Here is a 12,432-nt window from a genome sequence, read left to right on the forward strand (position 1 = left end):
CGAGAGTTGTGGGTAGAGTAGCTATATTTTAAGTGGGCTGATTATGGGCCATTTATAAAGTGGGCGAGGGTGGGCTGGGTTTTAAGTTGGTGGTGTAGTAGGGTTAGGGTATAATTTATATCTGAATTTAAGTGGGGCACATTGTTTTCAGTTTTAAAGATTCTCGAGGAAGATCTCACATTTTATGAGGATTACATCAGAATTAGATTTATTGAAAGATTCCTTTCTAAATCCTAACGAGCTGGATAAAAAAAGAGGCACGTGGCGTCTTGCAGCAACAGATATGGGCCTTTATTTTGAATTTAATTCACACCTTTTAATTGGTAGCTGAAGGTAAGTTGCATTTTAAGTATAGTAGGTATTTCCCAGTCCACAGAGAGCTTACAATTGTTTGTACTTGAAGCAACAGGAGAGTGAAGTATTTTTCACTGGCACAGAGTAGGAAAAAAGTCCACTAGATTAAGGTCAGTGGAGAAGTGGCCTAGACGCTGAAAACTGTGGAATCCAGCTTCAAATCCTGCTGATGCACCTTATGATCTTGGTTAAGTCATTGTGCCTTAATACACATTAGTAAATCCAGGCATTAGCTTGTAAGCCCTCTGAGAACAAAGAAATACAGTCCATTCTTGTTATTTGCGTGTTTGGCATTCAATATTTCGCTTATCCATGGAGGTGCAATAGAGGCAGTAATTGCCATTCACAGTACTGTGTTCGCATAGTCATGGATTTTCTCCCTCATATGCCTGGCGTATATGTGTATGTTGGACATTGTTTAGATCACATCACATTGCCTGTGGCAATTTGCAGTGCTTGTGCCTTTGGACTGCAAATTTTAGTCTTCCTACAGTGCTCTGTAAAAAATAGTTGTTTACCTGTAACAGTAGTTCTCCTTAGACAGTTTATTACTTCAGCTGTGTGGCTGGATAATCACACTGTCCATGGAGAATAGGCTTTTCCTGAGCACATGTCCAGTCCCCTATGAATTATGGGACTTTTCCTATTGGTTGGCCCTTGTCCCTGTGTATGCTGGGCTGTAGCCTGCCCCTTCTCTCTCCATTGGGGTTGGGAGTGTGTCTGCAGCATGCTTTTGTTAGCGCCTTTCATGCTGCACTCCAGAGCCGTCACCTAAGCCAGCACTACAAATGCAAAACAATCCTCTCAACTATATCTTAGAAACTGAACAGCTGATTACTACTTACTACTACTTAACATTTCTAAAGCGCTACTAGGGTTACGCAGCGCTGTACAATTTAACATAGAGGGACAGTCCCTGCTCAAAGAGCTTACAATCTAAAAGACAAGTGAACAGTCAGTCCGATAGGGGCAGTCTGATTAAGCCTTTATAACAAAGAACAGAACCAAGGAAGCTTCCTCTGGGGAAAAACACAAGTTTATTCTTTATCCAGAGATTTAGGATAAATAATAAGAAATAGTCATAGAAATAGTCTAGAACATATATAGAAATGGAAAGTTGATCAGGGCAGTCTCTCAGTTCTCTGGCGTGAGGCCTAGAGCGCTGCACACTGACCAGCCTCCTATCTGGCAGAGATATATTGGGTTTCTTTTCCCTTTCAAAACAAAAGGGAGCACAAAGGGGATGGATTCTCTCACCCCCTTAGCATCTTACAGTCAGTCAGGATCTCTAGTATCAATAAAATACATAGCATCTGTTTACATTCCCTTTGAAGATGCAGTTGGTCTCTTCTCTAAATGTTTTGGATATTATATTTCTTCTATTCATCTCTACAGCTTTTCTCACACAAGAATATATTCCTCAGAACCTTTGATCTATTTACCTTAGTATATCCCTTCATTCTTATTTTTATTGTAATTATAAAAAGAGGAGGCAAGAGTTAATTACTTTCCTTCTGACAGCCCAGGTCATTCTTATTCTAAAGACAAGAGTTAAAAACTGCTTCCCTTTAGAGGTGTTACATCTCTCTGTCAGCTCAGACCCTGTGTTTGTCATAACATAGATCTCCTTGTGTTCAAGGAAATGCATAATAGAACTATTACTGTTGACTCCAGAGATCTGTCTGTCAGGGAAATATAGTGTTTGATCTAATTATTCTAGGCAGAGAAAGATGTCTTCTGCAAGTGTTATTTCCCTCACTGTTACAAGATAAAGTCAATCTCATTTGCTTTGAAATATCCTTATACAAAAGACCTGGGAAAGACTTCTGTCTGCTGTAGTCCCTGAGGCCTGACCTTGCTCAATGAGAGAGATTGTGGGCAATCAGGTTTAATCACTTGGCAAGAGGGGGGGTAGAGAGTGAAGTGACTTGCTTTCCCCTGTTTTTAGAAAGAGAAAAACCTCCATTTCTCCCTGTCCAAATATGAGGAATTAATTCTGTATATTAAATAATTGGAGGCCTTCCACCTCCTACAACACTTTTCTAAGATCTGTAAGCTAACTTGATGTACCTTGTTGCATACTCGCCTTTCAAGTTTTTATCAGTTTAAAAGTATTTTCAGCATCCACTGCAGCCAGTGCTGAAAGCTCCCAGCTTAGTTCTGCAGTGAGAGAGAGAGCTGGTAGAGACAGACTCAGATCTGCAGGGTAAAGACTCTTGTTCAACACTCCAGAATTGTAAGTTATTTCCTTTTGTTTGAATTTGCATCAAAGAAGATTTTATTTCAAAAGTTCTGAGTCTTCGAAGTGATGTTCTGTACTCTAGTTAACTGCATGCTAATCTGCTGAGTAAAGAGAGCCTATCAGGAGACAGAGCAGAACAGTGGACATGCGCCTTTCAAAACGGCCTTCTTTTTGCTTTCACTTTCTCGTTTTTGACGTTTGCTTCTGGAAACAGCCGCCAAGCATACTAGAACTTTACACTGCTTACTGATGTTCAACACACTGTATGTTTTTCAGGTTTTTGTTATGTGTTGTCCCATGCATGAACCAACCCTGTATTTCTTATAGGGATATGTATTAACTTTTCACAGTTTTAAGAAAAAATTGGTACAGCTGGAGCCTAACCCATATTTCCCATAACTGTTTTTTTGGTATTTGCGAATTAGCGGTTCGCAAAGATTTTGGCTACCAGTGAAGCTTTATAAGATTGCAAAAGAGTTCAACAGTTTCTGCTTTATTGTGCCATATTTGGTTATTTTGTATTATGAAGTCGTGCACTGAAGGAACATGGTGCATAATTTACATCTGGGACACAAATGACTGCTGCAACTGTATTGCTTTGTGGTTGAATCTTTTTGTTTCTTGTACTCAATAAAAGAGGTTATGAAAAAAAGGTTCCTAAAGTTTTTTTTTTTTTTTTTTTTTTTTTTTTAAAGCAAAATTTTCAGACAAATCAAGAGTTCTGACATAATTAGTGAAAACCTGGGGAGGGTGTTGGGCTGGGGGCCGATGTGTGAGTTGTATGTTGATTGTGGGGCTCTGTTACCCTTCTAGCTGATGCTTACATTTTTTAACGGCAAACAGCTGGGAGATTATAGTCTGAAATGGGGGGAATATAAGTGTTTGATTAAATTAGAAACCTGTGGCCAGTAGTATACATGCAAATTAAGGGTTCCCAAAGAATAATTTTGGAGAGAGCCTCCAGAATATGGGGATCCATTTGAAAGAACTAGGGAGCAGCTGCAAATGGGCTCCTTCCTCGTGTCGTTCCCCCCCCCCCCCCCCCAAATAGACTGCTTGGACAGTTTATGCCGCTATCATATTTCATGTGATTTTGGGATTTAATGTATTTACCGACCATCTTTATAAATTGTAGAATTTAGGGGGGATGATATAAATTACTACTACTACTTATCATTTCTAAAGCATTACTAGACGCAACGCTGTACACTTGAACATGAAGAGACAGTCCCTGCTCGACAGAGCTTACAATCTAATTAGGACAGACAAACAAGAGATAATGGAATATTAAAGTGAGGATGATAAAATAAGGGTTCTGAACAAGTGAATAAGGGTTAGGAGTTAAAAGCAGCATCAAAAAGGTGGGCTTTTCGCTTAGATGTGAAGACGGCCAGAGATGAAGCTTGACGTACCGGCTCAGGAAGTCTATCTCAGGCATATGGTGCAGCAAGATAAAAGGAACAGAGTCTGGAGTTAGCAGTGGAGAAAGGTGCAGATAAGAGATATTTACCCAGTGAACGGAGTTCCCGGGGAGGAATGTAGGGAGAGTGGAGAGGTACTGAGGAGCTGCAGAGTGAATGCACTTAAAATGTGGAAATGGATAGGAAGTCAGTGAAGTGACTTGAGGAGAGAGCTAATATGAGCATAACGACACTGGCGGAATATTAGTCGAGCAGCAGAATTTGAACAGATTGAAGAGGAGAGAGATGGCTAAGAGACCTGTGAGAAGCAAGTTGCGAGAGGTGATAAGAGTATGGATGAGGGTTCTGGTAGTGTGCTCAGAAAGGAAAGGGCGAATTTTGGTGATATTATAGAGAAACGACAGGTTTTAGCAGTCTGCTGAATATGTACGGAGAGGGAGGAGTCGAAGATGACCCCAAGGTTATGAGCTTGGGGTCATACAGTATGAAACAATCTAACATATGAAAACAGTAATAACCATATATGTACAGTAAAAGCCCTACATCAAATCAAAACCCATCCAAATACATACCTAAGTTCATTAAATATCAGTTTGTACTCTCAACCTCTAATTCCGTCATCATCAGAACCCACAGGTGGATTGCTTTACTTGGGGTAATATCTATAAATTTTGTGTATCGCATGACAAATGTATCTCGCCCCTGTGCTAGGGTATGTTTGAGATTATCTCAACCACGTTTACTCCTGGGAATAAATAACAATTTTTATTTTTTAAATGTAATTTTATTTAAAAATGTATTTGCCACATTTTCCGGTAGAATCAAAGCAGTAAATAATGCTCGTTTTTTATTTGCAACGTAGAAGTGCAAGGTGTATCCTCCTACTCACTCAACCACTACCAGATACAGAGGCCTTTTTACTAAGCCAAAGTAAAATCTGCAGTTACTGCTGCTTTAATGTGAGACTTTACTACGTGGTGGCCAGGGCTGACTCAAGGGATAGTGGCGCCCTGAGACAACTTGCTTTGGTGGTGTTCCCTCCCCCCTCATTGCGTCGCGTCCGGTGCACCCCATCTCATCACTTCCAGCACGTCTCTCCTCCTCCCTCCCTTAGGCCAGCATCTCTCCTCACCCCCCCCCCCCCCCAATAGTCTTGTAAAGTTTACATCGGTTGCTGTGGCAGCAACATGGCAAGCAGCCTTTGGCCAACCCCTGGGTCTTCCTTCTGCTGCATCTCACCCACAGCAAATTGCACCAGAGGAGGCAGTATGCAGCAGAGGGAAGACCCAAAGGCTGGCTGAAGGCAGCTTGTCATGCTGCTGCTGCCGGCACCCAACATAAACATTTTACAAGACTGCGGGGGAGTAAAAGAGGTGAATGAGCAGTGCTGGACCCATAGGGGGTGGAGGAAGAGAGAAGGGGAGAGATCAGACCGGAGTGGGGAGAAGAGGCTTAACCTATAGACCAGATGAGTTCAGGGGCTGGGTACTTTGGTGCTGTTGATAGCTGGCGCCCTGGGCCAGAGCCTCATCTGGTTCAATGGTTAAGCTGGCCCTTGTGGTAGCTGAAAATTTTAGCGTGGCAACCAGTGGAGGCATTCCTAGCGTTGCCTTTATAGGTGCCATGATAAATTTGCATTGTGCTTGAAGTTAGCACAGAAGCACCTAACACCCTCCTATTTAGGAAGCAGTAAAGGTCACATGCTAACTGCAGAAGTGCATGTTGTTCACAGCACGCTAATTGCAAAGTACCTTACATGCTGATTTTTGGCCTGTGACACACCCCCTAAAGCAAAAAGCACCTAATACGCAGTTTACCATGTGTTAACTGCAAAAATACCACAGGGTAAACTGTGTGTTAAGTGCTTAACATGGTTTAGTAAAAGGACCCCACAACGTCTTCACAGCTGAGAGGACCTTTTCCGGCCCACCTCCAACAATTCTGTTTGTTGTACCGCTGAGAGCAGGTTCTTTTAATAACGTATTTCTGTACTGAGAGTTCTGAAGACAGGATCTGCATCGAGAATTGGTCTGGACATTGATGTTTGTCATCAGGTATTCTGCTTGCAACAACTTCGGGGGGCTGGCTTCTCTCTACTGCCCTTAGGAAATTCAGTCAGGAAGCAACTCTCAGCACTGCACACAGGCAAGAGGTGATCTGAGACTGAATGCTCACGCCAGACCAACTACTGACTGTCTGCAGTGGAAGGCGGGTCATCTTCTTCCAGCCTGAGGGCAGCCCAGTAACAAGCATGGAGAGAGGAAAGAGAACCATAGCAGTTAAACTCCACTGGAAAGATGCTTGCATGCCATTGAAGGAGTATTCTTAATCCCTTGAAAGATCTGTAAATCAGGAAGGTGTTTTGCATCAAAGAGGTTTTGACTTGGAAAAATCCTTGAGCTAAGCAGGACCCTTCCTCCTCAACCTCTTTCTCCACTCATCTGAATGTGATCGGTTCCAAAGAAACCAGCCCTATTTGGTTGTCACAAGAGATGCCATGTTACCCTGCTCCAGGCTGGAAATTTTGGGTAGTCCTGGATTTCCAACCACCCCCATCCTGGTGCATTGATTTCAATGGGCAGGTTCAGGCACTTCAAATCCCACACTACTTTGAGATGGAAGTTTTAAGTAGAGAGGTGTGGTAGCCTCCTCTCACCTACCAACACCCATTCTGTTAGAATATCAATGAAATGCTTTGATGTCCCCATGCATACCCCCACTCTCCCACTCTGTCAGACTGTCAAAGTAATGCTTTGATGTTTCTCTTATATATACTATCTGCTACCACATTTGCTTATTTCCGATCTGACGAAGAAGGGCAACCTTCGAAAGCTAATCAAGAAATGTATTAAGTTATGTCCAATAAAAAAGGTATCATCTTATTTTCTTTTCCATGTTTTATTTTGGATGGAAGTTTAAAACCAGGACTGGCTAAAAAGTTTCCAGCCTGGAACTGTACTTGGCAACTTGGCAGCTCTGTTGTCAGCGTTGTGAAATAATTAGCTTCACTTCTAACTAGTACTGAATTTCGACCGTTGTATCTACTTTATCCAGGAAAGGAAATAAACTAGAGGAGAAAACCCTTAAACTTTCACACAGCCATCACAGGAAAACAAGTGGTGGAAAGGTCCCATTGCTTGTTGTTTCCATATCCTCCTTTGCATCATAGGCCCAGATGTGGCGTCTCTGCTGGCTGTCCCCTTGTGAGAGGTGACGAGAGAGCTTTGGACAGACACGATATTCCCGATGGCGTCCTTGCTTTCTGCTCAACGGGAGTGATCGTGTCATTCCAGGGCAGGTTCTCTCCAACAGGCTTCATTCCTTTCTCAGCAAGCAGTGCAGGAGTCGGTGTTGTCCCTTTAAATCATAGCACAGAAAGCAAACACATCAAAAGTACCAGAGGAATAATGAGACCAAGGTGCAAAGAGAAACATCCTGCAGGTTTTCCAAGCTGTCTGTCAGACAGATATTGTTCCAATATTCCAAAATAAAACAGTAGCTAAAGTTTGCTGCAAATACATTCAATTTCTTCGCCCCCCCCCTCCCCCCCAAATAAGGGAGAGAGAGAGAAAATGGCAACTATGGCTTTGCTTCTTGAATTGCAGCCCTTTAGGGGGTCTTTTACAAAGATGTACTGGGCCGGGCCTGGGTCAAGGCCGCCCCGCCACCCTCGCCGCCACCACCGGGCTGGGCCCCCTGCATTGAAATCGCAGTCTCACTTCCGTGAAAGCAGTGCTGCAGGCAGCAGAACCGCCTCCCTTCAGCCCTCCTTCCCTCCTTGTGTTCCTCCCTCACGGAAGTTACGTCAGACGAGGACGGGACACGGAGGGAAGGAGGCCTGAAGGGAGGCGTTCTGCTGCCTGCAGCGCTGCTTTCATGGAGATGATACTGCGATTTCAATGCAGGGGGCAGATGGTCAACGACAGAGGGCGAGTGAGACTGCGGTGCCGAGCCCGGGGAATTTTGTCCCCCCTGCCCCCCTCTCAGCGGCTGTGAAGATGTAGTGGCGTTTTTAGGAATATATGGGTGTCTGTAGCGTTTAGTGCATGCTAAAAATGCTAGCATGCCTTTATAAAAGGCCAACATAGAGCTTAATGCCAGATCGAGAGTAGGGACTTTATTTTATACGGTTAACTCTGAGTTCTGTATACACAAGGAGCAAAAATTAATTTAGTGGGATAGACCTGTATCACAGCCCTTTCACATATGCCAGCCCCTGTCACCAGATTCCAGTAGAACTGCCAAACCTGTCCTGGTGTCTGTTTGCCACAGGGTCTCCTCTCAGCACCATGGATCATTTCTACCTAATCTTCTTCCATTGACCTACTGCGAAGTACAACTGTCCAATCAGAGCTATGTTGAGACTTACCCCACAACCTAAATTACAATTTAAGGACTGGGCTGGGTGCAATAAATAAAAAGGGCTCAATATTCAGAAAATGTACCTCAATTTGTGTCCTGTTTTCAACTGAAAATTCATTTCATTTTGGAGCTTAAAAGTTTTGCTCTTGAATTTAGGACCTGCCATTCGTTTGCCTAGATTTGAGTCTAATTTTTAAGCCTAGTGCTGAAAATCAGGGCTAGCTCTTAACTTAGTTTCCTTGACCTAATCCACCCCACTTTTATGCTAATCCTGTGCTAAAATATAGTTTTTATTTTTTTTGGTGCAAGAGGTGTGACTATGGGCAGAGAGTAAGCGTGCCCAGCGCTAATTGAGGAAAATCCACTATTTCTGGGATAAGCAGTATAAAATGTGTTGTACTTTTTTGGGATCTTGCCAGCTATTTGTGACCTGGATTGGCCACTGTTGGAAACAGGATGCTGGGCTTGATGGACCCTTGGTCTGTCCCAGTGTGGCAGTACTTATGAACTTGGGATTCTGAATGGAATCTTGCTACTCCTTGGGGTTCTACATGGAATGTTGCTACTCTTTGGGTTTCTGCCAGGTATTTGTGACCTGAATTGGAAACAGGATGCTGGGCTTGATGGACCTTTGTTCTGTCCCAGTATGGCAATACTTATGTACATTGCCGCATGCTGCCCGATTAGCGCCGAATGGAAACCGGAGCCCTTAACACCTAGTAAATAGGTAACAATAATGACCACGCACTAATGAGGAATTAGCAAGTGGCAATTTTACCACCACGCTCAAAGTGGCTGCAGCATGCGGAAAACCTACACGTTACAAACGGCGCCGACCACTTTTGAGCGCGGCTTAGTAAAAGCGCCCCAAGTGTTTCGTGAAATCTTGAGTATAAACTTAATGCACTCAGCCCTAGTAAACTTTCAAAGAGGCCAATTTATGAGCAAACTCTCAATTCTGGTCACCGCATCTCAAAAAAGATAGTGGAATCAGAAAAGGTACAGAGAAGAGTGATGAAAATGATAGAGGATGGGACGACTTCCCTATGAGGAAAGGCTAAAGCGGCTGGAGCTTTTCAACTTGGAGAAAAGGACAACTGAAGGGAGATATGATAGAGGTCCATAAAATAATGAGTGGAGTGCAGTGGCGTAGCCAGAAGGCATTTTTTGGGTGGGCCAACAGGTTGGATGAGTAGGCACTAGACAGTGGTGTGCTGGCAAATGTTTAACAGGCTCTCTCCCTTGTCCACCTCTGCGCCTCCCCTCAAAATTGCAGAGCTGGCTATAGCCGGGGAGAAAGCCTGAGGGGGGGGCAATGCATTACTCCAGGAAAAAAAAAATTAAATGATCCCAGGTTCCAATCTAATTCATGTTTAATGTGGGATAAAATGCCATAAATCCTATATAATAAAAAGCACCTCCAATATTCTGAAGCTGACTCTGTGGCACTGTGGCAGTGTAGGGTTCGTAAGTCTGTAGTTCAGCGTTTCATTGGCTCTCACTGTCCCGTCGAGGAAACGGAATGCTGCATAGTTGCCAAGCAAACAAACGCAACATCACAGGAATGAAGAACCAATCAGACAGAATGGAACTTGGAAGTGGAGTGGATTGAATCTCTAACAAACAATCATATACAGGGAGGGACGAACATCAGTGGAGGCAAGTGCACAGAACGGGAAGGAAAGACAAACATGTAATCACTTTGTCACTCACACACACACACTCAATCACTCTGTGTATCTCTCTCTTACACTGTCTGTAAAACACAGTCACTCTGTCTCTCACATGGGCAACTGTATGTTGCATTCTCACAAGTAAGGAGCTCTTCTGATGTGATTGTTAAACTGATTAAAGGGCCTGAACAAGAAAAACTTTTACCACATTGTAACACAGTTTACACAAAAAATATTGTATATAAAGAAATCTTACACATGTAAACAACAATTATATTCAGAATACAACCGTGGAAACATTAATGGCAGGAACTGATTACATTGCTAGCGCCCGTTTCATTGTGTTAAGAAACGGGCCTTTTATACTAGTAAGTAAATAAATATAAACTTTTAATGTTGAGCACCTGATTCTCAAAGTGGACATATTTCAAACACTATAATGAAAATAAAATGATTTTTTTCTACCTTTGTTGTCTGGTGACTTTGTTTTTCTGATCATGCTGGCCCAGTATCCGATTCTGCTGCTATCTGTCCTCTTAACTCTGTTTCCAGGGCTTCCTTTCCATTTATTTCTTTACTTTCCGCCTTTCTTCTTAATTTCTTGCCTCACATCCGTAAGTAAAAGCTGGGTCCTCCGCAGGCTTGACTGTCCAGTGGATCCAGCTTCTGCCTATTTTCTTCATCCATGTGCAGTTTTTCTCCTCTCTTCCTTTTCCCTCATCTCATCTCCTTCCTCACTCTTCCCTCCCCTTCATCCATGTCCAGCATTTCTTCTCTCTCCCTTCCCTCTCCTCCATCCACCCATGTCCAGCAATTCTCTTCTCGCCCTTGCCCCCCTCCATCCATCCATGTGTGGAGGAGTGGCCTAGTGGTTAGGGTGGTGGACTTTGGTCCTGGGGAACTGAGGAACTGAGTTCAATTTCCACTTCAGGCACAGGCAGCTCCTTGTGATTCTGGGCAAGTCACTTAACCCTCCATTGCCCCATGTAAGCCGCATTGAGCCTGCCATGAGTGGGAAAGCACGGGGTACAAATGTAACAAAAATAAAAAAATAAATGTCCAGCGATTCTCTTCTCGCCCCTGCCTCCCTCCATCCATCCATGTCCAGCAATTCTCTTCTCCCCCAACATCCCCTTTTTCTGCCACAGGGCACTGCATGGTTTAAATCTTTTTTTATTACCTCCGTCGAAGTGGCCGCGTCATTGAAAGCCCTGCCTGTCTTAGCCTTCCCTTCCTGAGTTCGTTCCCTCAAAGTCCCGCCTTCTGACATTTCCTCTTTCTGCGAGGGTGGGACTCTGAGGGAACGAACTCAGGAAGGGAAGGCTAAGACGGGCAGGGCTTTCAATGACGCGGCCACTTCGACAGAGGTAATAAAAAGATTTAAACCCCGGGTGAGGGGTGGGCGGGCCTGGAGGGAAAGTGGCTGGGCCTGGGCCCGCCCGTGGCCTCGCTCCTGGTGGAGTGGAACGGGTAGATGTTAATCACTTGTTTACTCTTTCCAAAAAATACTAGGACTAGGGGGCACATAAGGAAGCTACAAAGTAGTACATTTAAAACGAATCGGAGAAAACTTTTCTTCACTGAACATGTAATTAAATTCTGGAATTCGTTGCCAGAGAACTTAGTAAAAGCAGTTAGCTTAGCGGAATTTAAAAAAGGGTTGGATGGCTTCCAAAAGTCTATAGACCATTATTAAAATGGACTTGGGGAAAATCCACTGCTTATTTCTAAAATAAGCAGCATAAAATTTATTGTATGTTTTGGGATCTTGCCAGGTACTTGTGACCCGGATTGGCCACTGTTGGAAACAGGATGCTGGACTTGATGGCCCTTCGGTCTGTCCCAGTATGGCAATACTTATGTACTTATAAATCTTTTGATTATCGGGCCAAAAATAATAAAAGGTGAAAATTAGCTAGAGCATAAAAGACCATAATTTTGTATAGATAATCCACTTTTCTAATTCAAATTACCAAACAGGAGAAGCTTCACTTTCACTCTACCTTTCCAGACCAGAATTAACCTTCCACATGAGACACTGAGCTTCATCCCATTGCCTTGGGGGGGGGGGGGGGGGGGAGATTTCCTCCACTACCACCATCAGTAAGTTTGTATTCATACTGGAGACTTCTGGTGGTTTTCTTCAGGAAGTATGAAATAGGTATTTTTAGACAGTACACGCTGGGGACTTCCAGTCAAAAGTGCAGATGAGAGAGGGGGGGGGGGGACAGTGTTGTCTCTCCTAAACTTTTACAGTTTCTGTAATGTAAAGCAGAACTGAAAATTGCGTGAACAGTTTGGTCTTAAAGCAGGGTGTCAAAATCATTTTAGTATTAGTTTGCACTGGGAAAAGTGTAGCTGATGCAACCTGATCATAGAA

At 43.5% G+C, this 12,432-nt stretch overlaps 2 protein-coding genes across 2 annotated transcripts in view; one reads left to right on the forward strand and one right to left on the reverse strand.

The window, feature by feature from the left end:
* The first annotated feature begins 123 nt into the window (after positions 1-123).
* NDUFAF3 (NADH:ubiquinone oxidoreductase complex assembly factor 3) overlaps positions 124-12,432 on the forward strand; it is a 77,908-nt gene continuing 65,599 nt past the window's right edge. The window contains exon 1 of the mRNA XM_030206290.1: positions 124-333. The gene's annotated coding sequence lies outside the window, so the exon portion shown is untranslated. The remainder of the gene's footprint in view (positions 334-12,432) is intronic.
* The window catches only part of LOC115472146, a 30,605-nt gene continuing 25,107 nt past the window's right edge, over positions 6,935-12,432 (reverse strand). The window contains exon 3 of the mRNA XM_030206291.1: positions 6,935-7,374. Coding sequence (XP_030062151.1) covers positions 7,181-7,374 — 194 coding nt within the window. The 3' untranslated portion in view covers positions 6,935-7,180. The remainder of the gene's footprint in view (positions 7,375-12,432) is intronic.

This window comes from Microcaecilia unicolor, chromosome 6 (assembly GCF_901765095.1).
Source record: "Microcaecilia unicolor chromosome 6, aMicUni1.1, whole genome shotgun sequence".
Classification (NCBI taxonomy): domain Eukaryota; kingdom Metazoa; phylum Chordata; class Amphibia; order Gymnophiona; family Siphonopidae; genus Microcaecilia; species Microcaecilia unicolor.